At 39.9% G+C, this 23,870-nt stretch overlaps 1 protein-coding gene and 1 pseudogene across 5 annotated transcripts in view; both read left to right on the top strand.

Annotated features, from left to right (window-relative positions):
• The window catches only part of CDK6 (cyclin dependent kinase 6), a 233,625-nt gene that overhangs the window by 48,674 nt on the left and 161,081 nt on the right, over positions 1–23,870 (top strand). For all 4 annotated transcript variants that reach the window (XM_080818081.1, XM_080818083.1, XM_080818082.1 and 1 more), the window contains exon 3: positions 18,543–18,678. In XM_080818081.1, the coding sequence (XP_080674207.1) occupies positions 18,543–18,678 (136 nt within the window). The remainder of the gene's footprint in view (positions 1–18,542; positions 18,679–23,870) is intronic.
• On the top strand, positions 12,527–13,471 carry LOC308352753 (ubiquitin-like modifier-activating enzyme 5; annotated as a pseudogene). The gene has a single exon. The product of its transcript is annotated as a ubiquitin-like modifier-activating enzyme 5 (transcript).

The raw sequence follows: 23,870 nt of genomic DNA, 5'->3' as shown, positions 1-23,870 counted from the left end.
TCTGTTCACACTGTCTCCTGCCCTTTCTTTACCACTTTCTTGGGCAACTCCTGTGTAAGTTCAATTGTCACTTCCTCTGTGAACTCTTTCCTACAAGTCTGAGTTAGGTGTTCCCTTTATTACTCTTAAAATACCTTGTATATCTCTCTACCTCAGCATTTCCACATTAGTTGATAATTCATCTTTTCATGTCTGCCTGCCCACTAGACTCTGAACAGCTTAAGAAAATGTCTTTCTATCCCTAGCACACCCCATACAGTGCTAGAAAATAACAAATACTAAGTAAATGTTTGTTGGCCAAAGGCATTTGTTTGGTATTACGATTGGGTGTACAATGTGGAAGGTTTATGGATCAGAGTGAGGGGCTGAGTACAGAAGTCTCCACGAGGAAGGGAATGGGATAAAGGCCTTGTATAGAAGTTTAGGCAAGAGTGATGAGTACCTGAACTCAGGAAGTAGCAGTGGATAGAGAAACATTTAGGTGGTGGAATTGGTGCTTGGTTAGATGTATGAGGTCATAGAAGAACCTAGGATTACTTGAAGGTTTCTGGGCTTAGAAAATTGGTTGGTTGGTGGTGTGGTTCACCAACGGGGGTAAGTTCTGTTGTAGACACTTTGAAATTGATGTTGAGAATATTGGTTCAAGTTGTCCAAGAGGTGATTGAGTGTGGCATTTGTGGAAAGAACTGTTTTGGAGAGAGGCTGGGGATTCTGCAACCTGTAGGTACTAAGTAAAGTCTTGGCCACGAGGGAGATAATTATCATTTGTTTTTGGCTATGTCGCAGAGGTGGTGGTGCATTGGGTGGGAAAGAATGGGACCATGAGCTTCTAGAGACTGGAGGTCCAGATCAAGGAGAAAGAAGCATGTGAAGGTTCTAATTGAAATCCTGGTTGAGTGTCTTACAGTTTCCATCTATCAGATGAAAGTAAATATATATAAATATATATATTAAAGGAATTCAATGAGTTTGCATGTGAAAAGTCTCAGGTACAGTCCTAGGCTCACTCTAGGGGCTCATAAATGATAGAGAAAAGATTCATGAAAATATTTCTCAGGACCTGGAGATAGTTTCAAAACAATTTTTCTTAATGATTACATTGGAGATTATAGTTAACATCTTAAACCTAAAACAATTTAGTTTTAAATAACACTAACTTAGCTTGTGTAGTGTATGAAAACCATTTTTGCTATACAGCTCCGTCCACCCCCTTTTATGCTATTATTGTCACACGTTCCATCTTTATACATTGTATGACCATAGATTGATACTTATTGTCATATGCATTTGTCTTTTTAATCATATTAGGGAAAAAAATAGTTCCAAAAAGAAACTACAATAATACCGGCTTTTAAAATTTTTACCTATGTAGCTAGTTACCTTTGCCAGTGTTCTTTCTTTCTTCATGCAGCTTTGAGTTACTCTCCTGTCCTTTCATTTCAACCTGAGGGACTCCCTGTAGCATTTCTTTGAGGGAAGGTCTACTGGCAACAGACTCCCTCAGTTTTCATTCATCTGAGCATGTCTTAATTTCACCTTCATTTTTGAAGGATAGTTTGTCTAGATAAAGAATGCTTGGGGGGGTGCCTGGGTGGCTCACTGGGTTAGAGCCTCTGCCTTCAGCTCAGGTCATGATCTCAGAGTCCTGGGATCGAGCCCCACATCGGGCTCTCTGCTCTGTGGGGAGCCTGCTTCCCTCTCTCTCTCTGCCTGCCTCTCTGCCTACTTGTGATCTCTCTCTGTCAAATAAATAAATAAAAATCTTTAAAAAAAAAAAAAAGAATGCTTGGTCAACAGCTTTTTCTCTCATCCTTTAAATTTGTCATCCACTGCCCTCTGTCTTCCATGTTTTTTTTTTTTTTTTTTAATTTATTTGACCAGGGCAGGGGTGGTGCATTGGGGGAAGCCAGAGAACACAAGCAGGGAAAGGGTGGGCAGAGGGAGAAGCAGGCTCCTGGTAGAGTAAGGATCCTGATGCAGAACTCCATCCCAGAACTCTGGGATCATGACCTGAGCCAAAGGCAGACCCTTAACCGACTGAGCCACCCAAGCCCCTGTCTTCTGTGGTTCTGATGAGGTGTTGGCTCTTAAACAATGTACTGAATTTCCTTTGTAGGTGGTGAGTAGCATATCGTTGCTGTTTCCACATTCTTTTTTTGCTTTTTGACAGCTTGATTTATAATGTCTCTCAGTGTGGCTCTCCTGGCCTCACCTTAATGTGCCTAGAAAGCACTGGAAGGATCATAATAATGCAGTCAAATTAAATGATTGTAATTTCGTAATAACAATAATGACTACTAATGATCCATCGGTAGAACACAATCTGTATATTGTGCTTAAAAAGCCAAGAAAATGTTCAATGCGTGCTACAGAGAATCCCATTAAAAACTTTCATTTTTAAAAATTGTTTGAGGGCTTACAGTGGGTAAGAATCAGGTATGAAAAATTCTCACTTATGTGGGTAATTCCCTTACAGAGTCTAAGAATGAGTTGTTCCTATGTCTTTGCAAAAGAAATATTCTTCCTTAGGGAACATGTAGTTGGAGCTACATGTACAAATTCTTCTCCTTTAGTTTTTAACTGCTCTCAACATGAAATATTTACCTTATTATATGAAATATTCCTAGAACAAAGATTAAACTCATTAAAATTTTAAAATTAAAATTTTAAAATAAAATTTATATGTAAGCATACTAAATCATAACTTAATATTACACATTTTTACATCTGAGCAAAACAACCTAATTTCAGATGCCTAAGTTTGGCAGTTGATAGAGCTGTCAGTTCTTTTAACTTTTCCAACTATGTTCTGGTTTCTTACCTTTTAATATAGTTTCCTGATGGTGTCCTTAAAATATATTTATAGATTTTTTCAGTTCTTTTTTTTTTTAAAGATTTTATTTATTTATTTGACACAGAGAGAGAGAGAGTACAAGTAGACAGAGCAGCAGGCAGAGGTAGAGGGAGAAGCAGGCTGCCCACTGAGGAGGGTGTCTGATAAGGTGCCCGATCCCAGGACTCTGGGATCATGACCTAAGCCAAAGGAAGATACTTCACTGACTGAGCCACGCAGGTGCTCCTTTTTTTCAGTTCTTAACACAGTAGTTTCTGGAAATTTGGCTTTAATGGATCTAATTTTAGAATGTAATGTTAGAGGGGCCTGGTTAGTTTAGTCGGTTGGGGGGGCCAACTCTTGATTTCAGCTCAGGTCATGATCTCAGGGTCCTAGGATCAAGCCCCACATCAGCTCCGTAGGTGCTCACTTGGGAGTCTGTTTGAGGGTTCTCCCCCTCTTCCTCTGCCCCTGTGCGCATGTGCATGCTCGCTCTCTCTAATAAATAAAAAAAATCTTAAAAAAAAAATAGAATGTAAGATGTTAGATGTTAATTTTTATAATGTGTTTTGTGGTTTTTTTTTTTTTAAAGAAAAAACATGCTTTTGTATTTTGGTTGCTTATATCTTGTTCTATGAGAAAGGGCGCTGAATTCTTAGTCATGAGACCCAGGTTTCTTACTCCTTCTGTTGCTTTGCCCATCTGCATTCTCTTAGCCTGTGCTTCTTTCTCTGTAAAACAATTGTATGGAACCGGATAATCTCTGAAGTTCCCCATACTTTCAAAATTCCATAATTCTGTCATGTAGGACTTTTCTCTGGCTTCTATGATAAACATTAGAGTAATTTAAAGAATTTATGGGCTGTCATTGTTTCTCTTTTATATCATGATAATTCTGTTACTTTTGCCCTAACATTTAGCCAGGGATCAGAAAGTAGTTTTATTTTTCCTACAAGCTCTTTTATGGAGTTGCTACATATTGGAGAAAGATTAAAATCTCATCCCTTCACTGAGGCAGTAATACATACATAGTATCTTTTTTAAGTTTTTTTATTATTTTTTTTATTTTATTTTTTTAAGATTTTATTTATTCATTTGACAGACAGAGATCACAAGTAGGCAGAGAAGCAGGCAGAGGGAGAGGAGGAAGCAGGCTCCCTGCTGAGCAGAGAGCCGGATGCGGGGCTCCATCCCAGGACCCTGAGATCACGACCTGAGCTGAAGGCAGAGGCTTTAACCCACTGAGCCACCCAGGCGCCCCCATACATAGTATTTTTTTTTCCTAGAACCAATTTAAGAACTTACATCGTTAACATAATTTAATTTTAAAAACTTGCCATTTCAGGATTGAGGAGCAGTCTGTCAGTAACTCAGAGGAGCAGATTGAAGAAAAGTATGTGCGTGATGAAAGAAAGAAAACTTAAATGAGAAAAGAAGCTTATATAATTCTTGTTTTTAAAATGGTGATTTTTTTAATTGTTAACAATTGCTACGCTTTCATTGTAGAAAATCTGGGCAAATAACAGGAAACACAGCTCAGTAAGCTCATCACCCAAAGATAACCACTGTTAGCATCTTGATTCATCTTTCAACCATTGTGTATACATACATGCAGAATCAAACTGTACATATTCTTCTGAAACCCTCATTTTCTTTTAATATATTATGAACACCTTTCCATGTTCAGTAAATATGAATCTGAATCTTTTTTATTTATTTATTTTTTTTTAAAAGACTTTATTTGACAGAGAGAGATCACAAGCAGGCAAAGAGGCAGGCAGAGAGGGAGAGAGAGGGGGGAAGCAGGCTCCCTGCTGAGCAGAGAGCCCGATGAGGGACTCCATCCCAGGACCCTGAGATCATGACCTGAGTCGAATGCAGAGGCTTAACCCACTGAGCCACCCAGGTGCCCCTGAATCATTTTTTTAAAGACCATATGATCTGTACGTATCTATTTACGTATCCATCTATCTTGCTAGATTACTCTCCAGAAAGGTTTTTGTTTGTTTGGTTGGTTGTGGTTTTTTGTGTTGTTTTTACCAATTTGTACTCCCACAGTGATGTGGATCCATTTCACAAACTCTTCCAGATGCTATGCCATTTTATCATTAAAAATTCCTTACCCAGTTTGAGGAACTTAAAAGGTGTATTGCTGATGTTTTCATTTATGTTTCATTAAGTTATTACTATAGTTTAACATTTTCTCATATGTTTACAGTCCTTTATGTTTCCTTAAAAGGAACTCACTTCGGTGGTGGTTTTATTAGATAAGAACCTAATCCTAAGTACCTGAGTGACTTAGTGCTGGGATAAATTTACTCACCTCATAAGGATGTGATTATGAAAGATTTTTGGCTTATGGTGTTGGTAAAGTTTGGTTAGCTTCCTTCTAAGACCCAGCAGACAGCCTTCAGCACAGACAGCTGCCTAGTTTGGGCTGATTCGTCGTTTTTCCTCAAGAGAGGCCCAAAGCTGGAGAACGGGGCTTTTACAGGTCAGAAGTGGAGACAGAACTGAATGTTGAACGTTTTCCAGAATCCAGCACTCTCTCTGACTCAAGCCAGAGCTGTTTACTGTACTTTCAAAAAGATCATTTAACTCTTGTATTTTTGAGATCAGAATATCTTTTTCTGGCTCTGCTGGGGGAACTGAAGTGGGTCATTTTTCTAACTAGTTAAGAGAAGGATGTAAGAGGGCCTGGGGGATCAATAGTCTTCCACTTTATTTTTCCTGTGAATTTTCTGAACATGTATTGTTTTCAGTCCAGCATGAAAAGCATATACTACTATGTCCAGGTTTACCAGAGGCCTCTGGGGGTTGGCATGAGGCCAGCTCCCGTCAGCCAGTGTGCCTCCTCTGCCACAGAGAGGTCTGACCCAAGTGCCGCAGAGGCAGGTTTGCACAGTGGTTAGGAAATCCCACTCAGGAACCAGACAGCCTGACTTCAGATCCTATCTTCACCCCTTACCATCCTATGCTTTAGGCAAAGTACGGAACCTCATTCTGGCTGTTTCTTTCCTCCTCTTGTTTCTAAACAGCTTTATTGAGATACATTTTACTACCTACATCAGATTTATCTGTATAAACAATTCAGTGGTTTTTGGTCTATTTACTGAGTTGTCCAACCATCACCATGATCTAATTTTAGACCATTTTATCACCCTGAAAATACCCCGGTACCCATTCGTGGTCATTTTCTGTTCCTCTCCCTGCCCCAGCACCTTCAGGCCTAGGCAACCACCAACCCACTTTCAGTCTCCATGGACCTGCCTGCTCCGGACCTTTCATATAAAAGAAATCATGCAATATATGGCCTTCTGTGACCAGCTCTTTTCACTTAGTGTAATCTTTTCAAGATTTATCCATGCTGTACCATGTATCTGTACTTCATTCCTTTTTATTGCCAAATGATACTCCATTACACGGATATACCACTTTCTCTTTATCCATGCACCCATTGATGGACACGTGGGTGGTTTCTACATTTTTAGCTATTATGAGTGAGGCTGTGGTGAACGTTTGTTTATGTACGTCTGTTTTTTTATTCGTGAAGTGGGCACCATTTCATAGAGTTGTTGTGAGGACTGAAAAAGTCCAAATAATGTAGTAGTAGCGAAGTAGATAGGGAGCAAACTAACAGTGTTAGTTAATAAATGCAATTTATGAGTGTATGTCCTTGCTTCACCTCAGTGACAGGATTTGGCTTACTCAGGGTGCCATGCTTTCTTTCCTGTCGACATCTCCGAAGATCCTCTCTTTTACTTCACTGCTGACTTCTCCCTGAGTTACAGTTCTGAGAAGTTTAATTCATTTAGTAAACATTTCTTGAACACCTGCTGTCCCAGGTGCCGTGGAGAATTAAAAGAACAGGGTAAACAAAAGTGTGGAGAAGCTTTTCCAGTTAAAGGCTGTCTTCAGTTTGCTAATCTGCAACCTCTGACCTGCCAGGAGGGTCTAGGACTTAGGGCCCCTGAACCCCATTTCTCACCAAATGCTACACGTTTGGGAGTCTCTTCACCCTTTCACTCTTGTCATGCCCGTATTTTGACCAACATATCTATGTTTGTCAAGAGGCAAATGGAAGCTGACTGTTGTGGAAGGAAGGCGACTGAGTCTCAGTGCAGAACCCAACAGGTAATAGGGTAGTTAGTAGCTCATTCCTGCGCTGTCGTGGGGGTGACCAATGGTGTCTGTTCTAATCCCTATGGAAAAGTTCCTAATTTTTTCAATTTGCAGGTTTCTTCTTTTTGGTAGAGTCGACTTGACGTTCTTTTTGAACACACGGAGCTATTTTGTGTTGGTACAGGACTCAGCAAAAATAATCAGCTCAGCATTGTCTGGCTGCCTGTGTTTTCTGTCTCTTGACTCCGTGTGGATAGTGATTTGCGTGGTGACTTAGAATACACGTGTTGACTATTTTGCCTCTGCCACCATTCTCTGCCCCGTAAGAGAACAAATATGTTTTTATGATTTCCTCATTTGTTTGAGCTCTGAAGTAGTGTTTCCTTTTTCCTATAATAGCATACAGTTAGCCTAACAGAGTGATGCTACTACCTCATTCTTCTCTCTGCCTTTCATTCAGACAAAATGCCTTTGCAGTTCAAAGAACTGTTTGATAACGGAAGAGTGCCTCTGGTGCTTGCTGTAGGATTAGGGAAGAAGTTTTGGACTCTGTTGTCCATTTCAGGAATTCATCTTGAAAATGAGCGGAGTCGTCTGCAGGCCCCCCTATATGCCCATTAGGACTTCCACAGAGCTTATTTGGGGCCTCACTCATAGTATACCAGTTTTGTACTGTCATCTACCGTCATATGGTAGCAGTGTGTTTCCATATATAGGAGTTTTACTGTTTGCTCTGTTTTAAATATTTACTGTCATGCAAGCCTGTATCTTGTAAGCTTGCCCAATTTGGGGGATTCCCATTTAACTTGTAAAACATTTTTTGGTTCACCAGAACCAAATTAGTAGAAACTCTGAATTAGTAGAAACTCAGATTAGTAGAAACCCTGAAGATGAACTAGAAGAATATGAACCACGAAACTTTCTTATGAACACCCTCTTTAAGGCTATAAAGAACCAAGTGATTTAGTAAATCAGAGATGCTGACTTCGCATTCCCTCAAAAGATGATGGTAGCCTTGAACTTAGCAGCATGACCAGAGATTTCCCTGCTTTGGAGTTATAATTTGACATTTCGCTTGACCCTTGGATTAACATAGGTTTGAATGCATTCATCCACATATATGCAGATTTTCCCCCTGTAAATACAGTAATTTTTCCCTGTAAGTACAGTACTGTGAATGTATTTTCTCTTCCTTGTCATTTTCCTAATAACATTTTCTTTGCTAACTTTTTTTTTTTTTAATATGGACCATTTCACAGATTTGCCTGTCATCCTTGCATGGGGGCTGATTTTAGTATATGTGCTGCGGAAGCAAATGCCAGCTTACTTTACTTAAAAAAATTCAGTATGTAATACATGTAACACACACAATATGTGTTACTCAACTGTGTTCTCAGTAAGGCATCCGGTCAGCAGTAGACTATTAGAAGTTGAGTTTTGGGGGAATTAAAAGTTACACGTGGATTTTTGACTACAGGGAGGTCAGCACCCCTAAGCTCTGCATTGCCCAAGGGTCACCTTCCCTGGGCGTGTCCCCTTTTCAGCAGTAGGTAGTGAGGTTGCGTAAATCAGGGTTCTAGGAGAACATACCTCATTGGGATGCAGCCTTTAAATTAAACTTTAAATTAAAACTTTATGTTGTTTTTAAATACTTCTTGCCTCTTCACTTCCTCTTACCCCACTGAGTCCTTTCCTGCTCTAGGTTATATATTCCTAATATGCTGTGAACTCGTCCGTATGTCGTCTTCTGCCTTTCTCTGCTTTTTCTCCACAAAATGCTTCTGCAGTCAGACCAGGAACCTCAAATAGGAATCCTTAGGAGAGATGAATTCGTTTTCTCTGGAGCTGTCAGTTACCCTTGTCCAGTGGACACGTGCCTAGAGGGACAATATAAGGGGAATTGTCCCAGCCAATCAGGACTGGTTCAGTCACCCAGCGGAAACTACTGCTGTTTATATGCTTGACCTTAATTCATTTTGTCTAATATGTAAGTCATATTTGAGGTCAGATATTGGTGTTTCAAAATAATTTTAATCATTTCAAGATACATATAAATGTTTTAGGACTATTTTTTTTTTGTAAGTAAGAGAAGCGCAACTCAAACTGCGTAAGTGTGAAAGTGATGTTACTAGCTAACATAACGAATAAATCCCGGGTTGTATCGGCACAAGTGGGGCCGGTGCTTAACCACTGTTCTCCAGAATCTCTTGCCTATCATTTCGCCTCGCTGGCTGTCTGCCCTTTTGGCTGCAGTCCATGATATGCTCACTAAAGTGGTGGCAAAGACAGCCATCGGCAGCTGCAGGCTTAGATGTTGCCAGTTTGGTAATCCCAGAATAAAGAGAGCTCTACTCTCCCAAAAGTTCTAGTAAAAATCCTGGGACTGATTCACATGGTCCTGTCCATCCCTGAATCAGCCCATGTCACTCACTCTCTACAGGGGAGGTTACATGCCATGACGCACTCTTGTCCCCACAACCATATTAACTAAGTAGGAAGGGTTCCTCAAAAACAAATGAGGCTATGGTTTACAGAAGAGGGAAAAGGTATCGGAAAGGCAGACATCACAGATGTCTACTGAATATTAGAGTGCAGAATGAATTTACTTCGATGTTTCATGTTACATTTATAGATTTTGTTTGGAACTGATACACAGCCATACACCATTACTTACGGTTTTTTGTATCAGTCTTCTCTCCCCCAGCTAGATAGTAAAGATCTTAAAGACCATACCCATCGTGGATCTTTTGGAATCTCTAAAACGTACAGTACTATACCTGCACGTGGTAGGTACTCATAAAGGTTTATGGACGCTGTGGAAATGGCAGGTTCCTTCTAGGAGCATTTTCATTATTGTTGGTGGCAAATACCTCTGGAGTTAACACCATTCAGTGTTGGTTTAGAACAAGTGCACACACAGCCCATTTAATGAGCAAGTGGAGAACACCCTGGCCAGTATCCAGTCGCATAGGGCAAGCAGGATGCGTGAATGTAACCTTGGGTGCGTGCAAGCTATAGGCACAGAATGTGCTCCGTGGACTATAGAGAAAGATAAAAAAGAATTCTTCTCAATTCCAAAGACTGGCTGTAGTTCAAATAAAATTTTGTTTAGCGCCCTTAGGCAGCTGTGCCAGACATCTCTCAGCTCTTGAACTATTTGATGTCCAAACATTCAAGACTATGAAAAAAAAGTGACAGGAAAAAAATCCTCATAGAACTTCCTGTAACAGGTCAAAGTTTAATCACAGCAAATAATGCAGATTTCCCTTTTATTATAACCACAGCAGAAAGGCAGGTCTTGTGTTTACAAAGCATGTTGTTTGGGAGACCTCTGTAAATTGTAATCTTTGGAAATCCCAAGCCTATTGGATGTAATCCCGTCCATTAGATGAAGGCAGCTTGCCTATGCCACAAAGATCCAGAACAGCAAGTTAAATGGAAAATATGAACAGGAAGCAGTCATTAAGAATTACAATGGGTAGGATGCAGAGTTAATTCATGGAGATATTTTGTTATGAGATAATGACATCACTAGGACAGCTGGAAAGCTGAGGGCTGTGAGGGGTCAGGACTATAGAGACGGAGAGAACTCAACTTTATGGGAGAGTTAGGGGCTTGGCTGGCTTAATTGTGAGACGGTAATGACCTAGCTGGCTTTTTTGGATTGCGTTTTTCATAGCTCAGCTGGGTTCGGAGACTTAGTGAATGCTGAGAACCACTTTCCACTTCTGAACATTCCCTTGGATCACAGAAAGCTAAGCTCTCACGGTTGCATATCGAATGGTTTTGATTTCCTCCGAAAGTCATCTGAGATATTTTGTTCACATTCAACGCAGTGCGAATGTATTTTGCTTATGGAACTACAGTCATGTAATCACTGAAATGGTATTTTTGTCAGTTTACTGAATAGCAAAAAAAAAAAAAAAAAAGTTTTCGAAGTCTCAAGATGTTGGTCAACACAAGGAATCATAGTTACTTTCCAGTCTTTCTGTTCAGATGTTCAGACCTGTCTGGCTCTTTTGTTTTGCAAGTGTAGGGGTTCTAGGCAGCCTGGCCACATTCCTCATTGATTTTATATAAATATATTACAGATTGTTAACCTCCTGCCAAATACCAGGGATTTCAGTTCTTGCTTTAGCCAGTTGCTTTATGTGAGACTTATTTGTTATATTAAAACATCTATGTTCTCTTTATTGCCCACCACATTGACTGTTATTTATTTGATTTGGGGTAATTCCAGAGGGAGTCATTATAGACAATAAAGCATCATAAATATTATGTTCTAAAATTCCTCAGATGAATACAGGCCTTTCCTGCTATTTGAAAGTAGAATGTTCCTGTGAAAGCTTTTGTAGGCTGAAATGGTGTAAAGTGAAGAAGCAATTACCATTAATTTGTATGGAAAGTCTTTTGAGTGTTCCCAGAACCTCTCTTGGGTTTTCTGATACCTTAGGACACATCTTGCTAACGGGTGCACAAAATAAATCAAGATAAAGCACAGATGCTCAGAGAGAGCCTCCAAAAGCTAAGGTGACTTGATGCCCTGAGGCTGAGTATCCTTGTGTAGAAGAAGTCTGAGGGTGTCCCCTGTTCACTGTTTGCGGTGCGTGCTGCCTCTGTAAAGGCTCACGTATTGAGTGCGATTTTCAATTTCCTCCTTTTTTCCTAAAAGCAAAAACCCTCTGAGATTTCTTCAGTTAGCGAGAACAGGTGTACTAATGTAGGACTTTGGTGAAAAAGTAAAAGGGTAGTGGCGTGCACTTTCAAAGACTGGGGGATACCTGTATTTATAATCGTTGACTCAGAATGCGTTTCCTACACATAATATAATGTAAACTATATAGACTAATATAACTTATTTTCTTTTTTTACAGTGATAGTATTCACTAAACATGTCAGACTGGATTTTGTACATTAGCGTAGAGCAGCATTTTCCAAAATGTCTTCGATGGAGTCGTGGCTCTGTAAGGGGTTAACAATCAGCACTGGAGCCAAAAAAGATGGGTATCCTACGGGTCCTCCCAGGACCTCTTCTTCCCTTGATGTCACTTGGGAATTTCTAAGGAGAAAGTAATACGCTGCATTTTCCTAATGAAATTCATACCCGCATCCTAACCGGCTGGAAAGGCAACCCTGCAGGGCTGCGGCTCCAGACACTGATGACCCTGGCCCTGTTGTGGCCCATCGCTCAAGACCTGATAGAGGAAGGAGGCTCAGAGGGTTTGTTCTGGGGGGAGCAATGGCTGCAGGGCACCAGAGGCGGGTAGTGTGGGAGGCCCACGGGAGCGAGCAGCAGAGACCTGGGAGCACTTTCCCAGGGTTCAGCGCCGGGAGAGCGGCGGCCAGGGTCCCAGCCACGGCTGAGTCTGGGGAGCGAGTGGTCGCAGCAGTGAGCCCAGGAGCTGGAGTGGGAACCCGCCCGGGAGAGAAGTCAGTGGGCTGTGGGCGGCCTTCTCATCAAGAAGCTGGGCCCGAAGGCAGTGGACTCCAACCCCTACAGGGTTTCTGGTGGTGCTGAGCCGAATGGGAATTGGAATGGACTGCGGGGAGGAAATCTGTACCCTTGCTGTGGCGATAGTAGGTGTTGGCAGAGTTGTGTGACTGCTGAGGTGGCCTCCCTACATTGCTACTCTTTGACCACGACAAGGAGGAGCTGGCCAGTATGAATAGACCTTTCTTCCAACCTGTCCTTCCAATCAAGCAGGATTAAGTGAAGTTCAAGCAGCAGTATGTGCTTTGAGGAACATTAACCCTGGTGTTCTTTAGGAAGTAGACAACTACAGTATAACCCCAGTAGAAGACTTTCAGCATTGCATGGGTAGGAATAAGTAATGGTGGATGAGAAGAGGGAAAACCCCTTGACCCAGTTTTTAGCTGTGCGGATGGTTTGGAAGCTTGGATGACAATAAACATGGCTTGTGATGAACTTGGGCAAATGTGGCTGGAGTCTGGGGTCAGTGAAAATGCAGCTTCAGGGCATATACAGCTCATAATTCCTGGAGAATCTGCTTGTTTGGCATGGGCTCCACCAAATTGCTGTAAATACTGATGAAAAGACCTTCAAATGAGATGGTGCCATGCATCCGGTCTTCCTGCCACTGTCGGCATGGTTGCTGGAATCTTGGTGCAAAATGTGTTAAAAGTTTCTGTTAAACTTTGGTACTGTGAGTTTTTACCTTGGATATGATGCAGTGCACGATTCTTTTCCCTTCTGGGTCCATGAAGCCAAAGCCTTAGTGTGTTGCCTAGGAAGCAACAGGAAGACTACAGGAACAGAAGGTTGTTCAAGAAGAGGAAGAGATAATAGGTGAAGACAAGGGTTGAGGTATTGAGTTGGTATCTGAGGTTTCAGAAGAGGAATTGCACAGTTCTTCAGGCCCAGTTCCTGACTTACCTGAAGGATTGACCTTGCCATATACAATTCCCAAAAAGCAAGAAGATTCTTTACCTGAGGTAACTGTGGAAGATTCTGGTGAAAGCTTGAAAGACATCGTGGCCAAGATGAAGAATATGTAGATAATGGGCTGACCTGTATTTTACTTGCCAAGTTTAAGCCCGTTCCCTTGCCATTTAAAAAAATCATTTAAAAACTGGCGAAGCTTAGGGCAACATGAACCGATATATAGTCTTCACAAAATTGTTACACTTTTCCAAAATACTGTGTTACTTGTTGCTTTCTCCCTTCAACTAAATCAGTAATTCCCCTAAAACTCATGTTTCATTCTAGTTAAGAACACTTGAAAACTTCGCCATTGAAATGTCTGTGCCTTTTGGAAGGGGCGGGAAGAAATGACCAATTTGATGCCATATTCCTTTTCCTTCCAGTAATCCTTTGTGGCCTGGTACCTGAGGCATGGGCAGTAGTAGTATGTGGTTCTCAAATATAGGGAAAGGACAGGAGCTACAACCTGTTGATGAGAGCTACCAGGCATTTACTCACTGTATTTAGAATCAGTCTCTACAAGAAAACTGTCTACTACTATTAACTTAGTTAGCAGTGAATTTAAAATAATTAACCTGTAAAATAAAAATATCCTCTCAAATGTTACCTGATGAAGTAAACGCTGAAGTGAAGTCACTGGAAAAGTTTATAAACCTGTGAATTATATAAAAATAAGACAAAGGCAAACAAAAGGAAGCTCTCTTCACAGAAAAACGGAGAAAGGTACTTTCAGGAAGTACAAATTACATTTCTGCACTGGCAGAGGAAAAGAAATCATTGCACCTGTGGAATATGTATCTGGAGTCGCTGTACTTTTTTGAGGAGCAAGGAATAAATTTAGGGTAAGATCATTTAGTTTATACCTATCATGTGAGCTACCTTTAGGATATTTCATTTAAGTTTGATTCTTAGATAATTCGATAGTACTTTAGTGGGGGCATAGAAGAGACCTAAATTACCTATGCAGTGACTGACATGTATTTAGTCACTGGAAGTGTCATTTACCCTGATCATGAGCACTAAATTATAAATTGGTAAACTGGTTTTCTCTGGAGTTGCATACAGATAAAAGCTTAGAGAACCTTGGTAAACAATGGTTTGGAGACCAATAAAAAACATGCATGTGTAACCATTATCAGTTGGATGTGACTATGCTGTGGTAATCTTCTATTTTGATGATTTCTTTTTTTTGCTTTCAAGATGTGAATGTCAAATTGTATCTGTAGGGAAGAAGTGTTAGTACAAAATGAAAACTATGATCTCTGCTTATAAAATAAAGTTCTAAAATCTGATCTCAGAATGTCCACCCTCCAAAATAATAGCATCTTAAAAAATCAAAAGAATTAGCTCCTTGAACCAGCACGAGCCACTTCTACCTAACACGATTCTTTTTTGTAACCTTGAAGAATAAAACAATTAAATACATTAAAATTTATACAGAAATGTTGTATGCTATGTATGCACAGTCACACGTACCTCTTTTAAAATTCCACATTTTCTTTCTTTTATTTTTTTTAAAGATTTTATTTATTTACTTGACAGAGAGAGAGAGATCACAAGTAGGCAGAGAGACAGGCAGAGAGATAGGGGGAAGCAGGCTCCCAGCTGAGCAGAGAGCCCGATGCAGGGCTTGATCCCAGGACCCTGAGATCATGACCTGAGCCCAAGGCAGAGGCTTAACCCACTGAGCCACCCAGGTGCCCCCAAATTCCACATTTTAAAAATTGCCAGTTAGGGGCACCTGGGTGGCTCGGTGAGTTAAGCATCTGCCCTCGGCTCAGGTCATGATTCCAGAGTTCTGGCATGGAGCCCCGCATCGGGCTCTCTGCTCAGCAGGGAGTTTTCCCTTTCCCTCACCCCTCCCTGTGCTCCTGTATGCGCTCTCTCTTGTTCACTCTCTCAAATAAATAAAATCTTTAAAAAATTGCCAGTTAAAATTAGCGCCTTTTCTCCGTGGCTTATCATCAAGAGCAATGGGCAGTGGCTTCCATGAGCTCACCTCTGCCCGTCTCATGTGTGGAGTCCAGTTGCCTTAGGTACCATCAGTGAGTCTTCATATTTTGAAGAGAATAATACAACTTTGAGGAAAGTAACTTGGGTGGGTTGGATGTTATTCTTGAATTGTGTCACACGAACAGTAAAATGAAGCAACAGAGCCTGCTGCCACGGCGGTTAGGTAACAACAACGGTTTGGAAGCAGGCGACCTTTTGGTTCAGCGTTTTATGATCATTTTATATTCCAGCTGTGTCCCCGTCCAGCTTTTTCTTTTCTTCTGGAAATTACTGAAATGTCATATATTCAGAACCGTTAAGTGCAGGAAAAACTATAGTTGCTAAAATCAGTGTTGCCCTGAGGCAGTGGTAAAATATATATATATATATATATTTTTTTTTATGAAGGAAATGTATTAATTATAGTGGAAACATTTTAAAAGTAACATTTAAGAAGCACCACTGTAGTGCTGCAGTTCCGCGTTTGTGTTTGAATTTAGTACATGTCATTTTTGATTCATTGTGGTTTTATCTAATTACAAAAATAGAAGTAACCTATAGAAAGAAGCTTGGTGATTGTGGAACTGCTTTTTCTTCTGCAAACGGAAGGAAAAAGGTGAAGCTGGCAAAGCATGTGGGTTTTATAATGGAAAGAAGATGGTTCAAAGGAGCCCATGAATAAATGGTAGTTGCCTCACTTTACCAAAGTGGTTTAGTTATTTTGATAAACTTCCCAAGTGGCAAATTCATTCATGATGGCAGTCATCACTGTCACAGTATGGCATTCACATGATTAATGGCATTATCTTCAATAAATTTAGTAAGAGTTTTTGCTTTATCAGAATAGTTTTCCAGAATAAGTCACATTAGTGACATCAGAAGACTCTGGGATTTCAAAAAAATCAAGTTTAGAAGTAGTTGATTAAAACTTAGAAATAAGGGTGCCTAGGTGGCTCAGTCTGTTAAGCATCTGCCTTTCGCTCCCGTCATGATTACAGGGTCCTGGGATCCATCCCCACATCGGGCTCTCTGATCACCAGGCAGTCTGCTTCTCCCTCTGCCTACATAAAATCTTTAAAAAAAAAATTTTTTTTTTCTTAACTAAAACTTAGAAATCAGGCACCTGGATGAGTTAGTCAGTTGGGCATCCAACTCTTGGTTTTAGCTCAGGTCATCATCTTCCAGTCCTGGGATCCACCCCAGTCGGGCTCAACTCTGCTTAAGATTCTCTCTTCCTCTATTTCCCCCTGCCCTTCTCCCCCTGCTCACAGGCCTTTGTGCACGCTTGCTCTCTCCCTCTCAAATAAATACTAAAATGAAATCTTTAAAACTTAGAAATCAGGGCACCTGGGTGGCTCAGTCGGCTAAGCATCTGCCTTTGGTTCAGGTCATAGTCCTGGGGGTACTGGGATCCAGCCCTGCGTCGGGCTCCTAGCTCAACAGGGAATCTGCCTCTCTCTTTCCCAGCCCCTCCACACAGCTTGTGCTCTCTCTCTTGCTTGTGCTCTCTCAAATAAATAAATATCTAAAACAAAAACAGAAACTTAGAAATCAGAGTATTTTTTTTTAAGATTTTATGTATTTATTTGTCAGAGAGAAAGAGAGAGCACAAACAAGGGAGCGGCAGGCAGAGGGAGAGGAAGAAGCAGCCTCCCCACTGAGCAAAGAGCCCAATGTAGGATTCGATCCCAGAACCCTGGGATCATGACCTGAGCTGAAGGCAGCTGCTTAACCAATTGAGCCAAAATCAGAATATTTAGAAGTAGATAAATGTGAGAAGAAATTCAGTTGATCTCGATTGATTTTAGTGGAGTTGTAGAACTCTTCCCAACTGCCCATCATTCAAGAGTAGCGTGGATCTGGCTGTGAAGTGTGTGTGGTCGGTGGTGGTGTTCATCCCACTAGACTTAATGATAGTGTTCTTTAGTTTATTTTACAGTTTAATTTAAATTCACAGAGAAATACCAAGTGTTGTGGGGCCCCATTTAGCCCAGAAATGCAGTGGGGTGACATGGTGAACCAGCTTGGCATTAAGAATTCAACAGAGGTAATATACAAAGTACATAATTGAGAGTCAACCCTGCATTTTAGTGACGGGTTATGTGCACATTTATGGTTAGTTTCTTTGAAGAGAAAGAGTGTTTATTCGGTTTTTAAAAATGAAAGAAAAGACTAAGAATAGCATTTTATTAGCCTTAGTATTTATATTACATTCTTGTCAAATTTACTTACAGCTTGTTTACGGGTGGTTTGTTTAATTATTCAAATGTGGTGAGCGTCTCATGTACTGGATAGTGTACTGTCTGTGGTTGAAAGTAAAGAAGAATTTGTCCTTGGGCTTGAAAATGCTCTCATCTACTGACGGCTTTGCTTTTAAAACTTGAATTTTGACTTAGTCATGGAATTGTATGGAAGACATTAGATTCGCCCATCCAAACTTAATTATAAAGTTTGTTAATCAGTCTTTATTATATAAGGGTAATGTAGTTTGCTAATGCAGTTTCAAATACCGCCTCTCTCCCACAGAAAATGTTAAAATTTCAGTTTTCATTAGCATGCTATTTGGAATTTTTTTAACCAAGTATTTATGCCCTTTCCAGGGAAATGATTTGATTCACCAGAATGAGAAGTCTCTCTTAGAAATAATCCAAATTTCTCTGTATTTCATCATCCTCATTTTCATAGGCTTGATTGTGACACCTTAAATTCCAGAAAAATCTTCATCGCAGAGTCCAGCATCTCCGAAGAATGCTTAATCTGTCCCTTTAATGATTCTTGAACTGTGTGCCAAAAAGAACCCTATTTTTCCTAGGCTGCAGTTTTTTAAACTATCTCCATTGGCAAGTTGTACATAAGTAAGGTCTTAACTAAGGAAACTCTCCAGGCAAACATTCCTATGCTCCAGTCATGTTGTTTTCTCTTTGCTGCTATGGATTTTGTCATCACTTAACCAAGTGCTTCTCTCCTGAATCTCATATTACTTTTAGAGTATCAGATCCCATTAGGTACCCTTACATATTATCATAGTGATCAACACTGCTGTTTTTTTTTTTTTCGTATTGTGTGATTGAATTGCAGGATATATGTAAGATGTACAAGTTACTTCTTTGCCTGTTGTCACTAACTTAATATCTCTTTCTTTTTTTCTTTTAGGCTGTTTGATGTATGCACAGTGTCACGAACAGACAGAGAAACCAAACTGACATTAGTGTTCGAACATGTCGATCAAGACTTGACCACTTACTTGGATAAAGTCCCGGAGCCTGGTGTGCCCACTGAAACCATAAAGGTACCAAGAATCATCTCTCTGCTTGATTAAATAGTCACACTATTATAGTCCATTACTCAGTCGCATTTCTTTCCTATGAAAATGCCAGGGGGTGCCTAGCTGGTTCGGTCAGTAGAGCATGTGACTCTTGATCTCAGGGTCTCAAGGTATAGAGCTTACTTAAAAAAAAAAAATATTGCGAGAATTAGAGCTTTTGGAACTCTGTAGATAATTAAATGTACCAGCTAAGTGAGATGTTCAAAGAATGAGGTATATTCTAGCTCATTAATTATAGAGCTGAGTGAAAAAACCTTTGTAGTGTTAATACATATTAAAATTTTTGAAAAGTATCTCTATGTACATTATCTGGCCCTAATCTTAAAAGGTATAGTGTCGTAAATATAGCTCAGTCTTTTACTGATCATTCACAGACTCTGAGGGACATAATTTGAGACTTCGCCTTGAGCACATTGCATATTTTAATTGTATAATGACTCCAGGACATAAATTATACTGTGTAAATCTGAAATACTGGTTCTTAGACCCTTCATTCTCCATTTTTTTTTCTCACTCATGAAACACTTAGAGGAAGCCTCAGTGCCAGGTACGGTCCTAAACCCTTGGGATGCAGGAATGACTTAAGACTCCTTAGAGAGCATCCAGAAGTCCTTTCTTCCTTCAACCCTAGCGGGAAAACCTACTTAGGAAGTTTTGTTGGTCATACTTCTGTCCTGCTTAATGGAACTTCCCAGTATATCTCTTGGATCAGTGAGTGTCGTGGGCGGGCGGGTCTTCAAGATGACCCTTTCATTTATGTGTATTAGGTGACTTAATGAAACAAGGCCCCTTACCTAATCATTCCATGTTTAGAAATGGGTTCTAAAATTCAGCATCATTTTAGATAAGAGGTAATAGCTGGAAATACTTTATGTGGAAATACTTTTATGGAGATACTTGACTTCTAGTGATAGCAAGGTAGTGTTTCCAGATGCTGACACATTTAGAACTTGATGCTGAATTATTTGTTCCTTTGGTTTTACCTTGATAAAGGATTTATGTTCCCATCTGCATTTCATAAAAGAATATGATGCTCAGTAGTGTGTACTCATCTCTTCCTGAGCAGTTTTAGGGACTTAAAGGTCCTTTAAATGTAGGAATTCCTGGAGTGCCTGGGTGGCTCAGTCAGTTAAGTGTCCGATTCTTGATTTTGGCTCAGGTCATGATGTCAGGGTCATGAGATCAAGCCCTGAGCTCAGCATGGAATCCGCTTGAGATTAGTTCTCTCCCTCTGCCCCTCCCCCCCTTGCCGGTTCACTCGCACGCTCGCTCGCGCGCTCTCTCTCTCTCTCTCTATGAATAAAATCTTCAAAAAAAAAAAAAAAATGTAGGTATTCCTTCTTCCCTGTCTTGGCCCTCTTCTCCTCTATCCCTGCATCCCTCTTTCCTCTCACTTTTATTCCAGGATGGCTTCAGTGCTTTCTGCTATGAGTTTGTCTGAAACCCGATGTTCATCCCACAGGGCAGAGCCCCTTTTCGTGGACTCTGTTACCTGCCAAGTTAGACTCTGTGTGGTTCACAATTTCTTACCTATCTCATCCTCCTCCTCACTGTCATTTCTTTGCTCCCCACCCCACCCCACCAGTAACTATCTGCTGAACTACCAGGCCCACCCCAGATAGTTTTTTATCAACTTTCACAGCTGGATGTAATCTCATTGGTCTTAACAGTGCTTGTTCTACACATCTCCCCCTTTTGGTCCTATTTTCTACCTTTAATTGTGATTATTTATGTCCATATTCATTCATCCTTGTATCCTGACAGTCACTACACAATGATTTTTACACATAGGTACTCGGTAAATAAGACACATTGACAGCCTTTCTTCAGATGTAATTATTTCAAAATTATTTTTAGGAGGGCAGGAGGGAGAAATAATGCTGGTTATCAGAAGGTTTTGATAAGATGAACTGTTAAAAGTATTTCCAAGTTTTTCATCCATCTCCTGGGAAAGGAAATGTCACTCATTCTGTATTGAACAGGAAATTCTCCCAGAGTCTCTTAAATTTCTTCAACCTTTAGGGGTAATACCCCACTGATCCTATAGGGACCAAGTTTGCTGGTAGGGGTGGAGGTAGAGGCAAGGGGTTCTGGTTATTTAAGGTTAATGTTTAATGGTATATTGATGCTTTTATAGTAAATTATGAAATACTTTAGGCAGTTAATGTAGAAGTCAGTGGTTAATTGAACATTTTCCTAACCTAAAGGCTAATCAAAAGACCTATTTTGTCTTCATCTTTAACTTTTAAAAATTTTCTGAACTATACTATGCTAATCTGCTTTTCTTCCTTATCAAGTATAAGAGTTTTAAAAGTAATTTGAGTGTTTGTGATCTGGTAAGGCCACTATTTAAAACATGAATAATCATGGTAAAAGCACTGTAAAACCATCAGATGTATAGTTTTAGGCCATATCTGGAAATGATACAAAATTATTTTTAGTAAAAACTTGTACTTTTGTTCTTGTGATTGATTTCTTTTTAAAGAATTGATATATAGGGGCGCCTGGGTGCCTCAGTCAGTTAAGCGTCTGCCTTTGGCTCAGGTCGTGATCCCAGGGTCCTGAGACTGAGTCCTGCATCAGGCTCCCTGCTCAGTGGGGAGTCTCTTTCTCCCTCTGCCTGCTTCTCCCCCTGCTTGTGCTTGTTCTCTCTTTCTGTCTCTGACAAATAAATAAAAGAGTTGGTATGCAGGATAAACATCTGCTAAGGAGGAGGTTCTGGTTAGTTGGGGTTCTGGTTAGTTGAATTTGGTAAGGACTCAGCCAGAAAACAAATATTTTGTTTTATAGACTTAGTTATAGGCAGTCTAAATAACTAGATGACTAGATCAAGAGAATATTGCTTTTATGAACAAACCTATTGGGAACACAGTCAGATTCTTACATAGAATGTTTTGTTGTAGTAAGAGTTTTTCTGAGTATATTGGTACAAATATTTATTGAATATTTACAGAGAGTTTTGTGCCAGCCTTTGGGGAACAACAAAAATGAATTAGCCAAGAAGCTTACTCTACACCCAGAAACATGCAGTACACATTTTCTTATGGTTATTTCAATAGTTTAGGGAGTGCTTATAGGTAAAACAAACAAACAAACAAAAAGACTTGCTCACGAATGAGCACAGTCTACAGCTGATTCTTTGTATTATGGTACCAAAATATTTTCTAAAATGTTCTTCAGAAATGTAGGTATTAGTACTGCATAGTCTTATAAGTGTCAGAACATGCCATACTATAAAATAATCATAAATATGCAAGAAAATCTTAACATGAAATAAATATAAAACAGAAAATCAAGAAAAGATCTCCTATAAGATCATTTAGGGTAAGGGAGTTTTCCTCAACACCCTGTCCTCTACCACGTTTTCTGGGGCACTGTTTACCTGTTACCCACTTAAGTTCAGGATACTCTAGTGCCCACTCAGGACATAAATTATAGGAGGTGAGCAGTACTTGGATAAAACTGGAATGTTCCGTGGTCTCTGACTAGCTATGATAGAGGTCAAATCTTTTTGTTTAGTATTTTCATCAACATATTTGTTAGAAAAGAACCCAGGATGGGCTTATGTGATGTGCTTATTACAGAGATCACATAACAATTTTTCAAATTCTTTTAAATACCATTTGTTAACAACAACAACAACAAAAAGGGAAAAACACCCTGGAGCCCTACGTATTTGTGAAGGTTCATAGTTGGGTGAACTCACTGGGAAAAGCCTGCGATGACTATGTGGTATTCACATTAGGCTTTGATAAAGTAAGTGAAGTGTGGTAGAGACCTGAACAGGAACTTGCCGTTGAGAGGCTCATGAGAATAAAATAAAATCATGGGCGATTCTTCCCAACATTTTAAAATACACTGTATTATAAAAATAAATAAATGCATACATACATCTAGCGCATACTTCATCTAGAGGTCTTCATCACCTCTTCTTGACATCGTAAGGCACATGCGTTGGTGATGACAATGACATTTGCTTAGAGGAGCCTGCTACCTGTTGTACTTTAAAGTCAGCAAATATTGATAGGCTTGTCATTGCCGTATCTTGGTTTCCTCTTTTTAATTCTGAATGTTATCTTTCAATTTACTTGATTATGGGGGGAGTCAGTGCCATCTTTATTTTTCTTTGAGATTTGACATTGTCTTCGTAGACTTCCATGCTTAAGCTTTAGGAGACAATAATTGGCACCTGAGTGATTATCTTTTTTTTTTAGGGCTCAAGATAAATTTAGAGTCTCTGTGCTTAGATAGCACTTTTCACTTATGAGGACTTTATGAGAAAAAGGGGCTTCCAGATTTTTTTTTCTCTTTCATGCCTTTATCAGCCGCCCTGTGAGAGGGAATCAGAAAGAACCTGTAAATAAAATCTGTCTTCTTGTTCCTTAACCATTGTAATTGCTACCCAGAAAATGAACTGTATGGCAGGTTTTGTATCAGGAGAGACTTCCATGTAAAGTCTCCTGTTTTGTAGTTTTAAAATGAAATGCCCTGTTTTACTGAACTACTCATTTGGTGCTTAAGGCTTGCCTGTAATAGTACAATGTATTTCTTAGTATATGGAATGGCTTCTCAACATCTTATAAACTCCTCCTGTGGACATTCTGTGCCTATAACATGTTTGTTGAAATTGGCAGTATATAATTTCACAAGTAGAAATCCAAGGCACTGAAAGATCAGTCGGAAAAGATCAGCTGCCTCTCCAAAACAGGACAGGGTTCTTTTAGCTCGGGACCATATGGCCCCTTTGTATGACTCAATCTTGGAATAAAAATTACATTTTACTTACGTATTTCTATGATAAATGAATTCTATAGGGCTTGAAAAGGCCCAAAAGCTCAAGGTTTATGTGTCTGTTTGGGTCATTTTCCCTGTGAATTAGATTTCGTTTTATCTTCAATTGAATGTTTCTTACAGATTTCTGTTGGTTGTAATCTCTTCCCTAGGAGATAAAATACACTATTTGGTTTATTTTACAAAACCCAGACTTCAGAGACGGACACACACGCTTAATAGCACCTGTTTTCTGCCTCTGGGAAATATCTGTTTTCATGAATAATATCTGCTTGCAGTAAACAGTGGCTCTGATGTCAGTATGGGATGCCCGGGGCTGCGCCTTCTTTCTCCATCTGACATAACACAGAGTGACTGATGCATCC

The sequence above is a fragment of the Martes martes genome (assembly GCF_963455335.1).
Source record: "Martes martes genome assembly, chromosome: 11".
Classification (NCBI taxonomy): Eukaryota; Metazoa; Chordata; class Mammalia; order Carnivora; family Mustelidae; genus Martes; species Martes martes.
The sequence above is the reverse complement of the archived record's forward strand: the minus strand, read 5'-3'. Positions and strand labels throughout refer to the sequence as shown.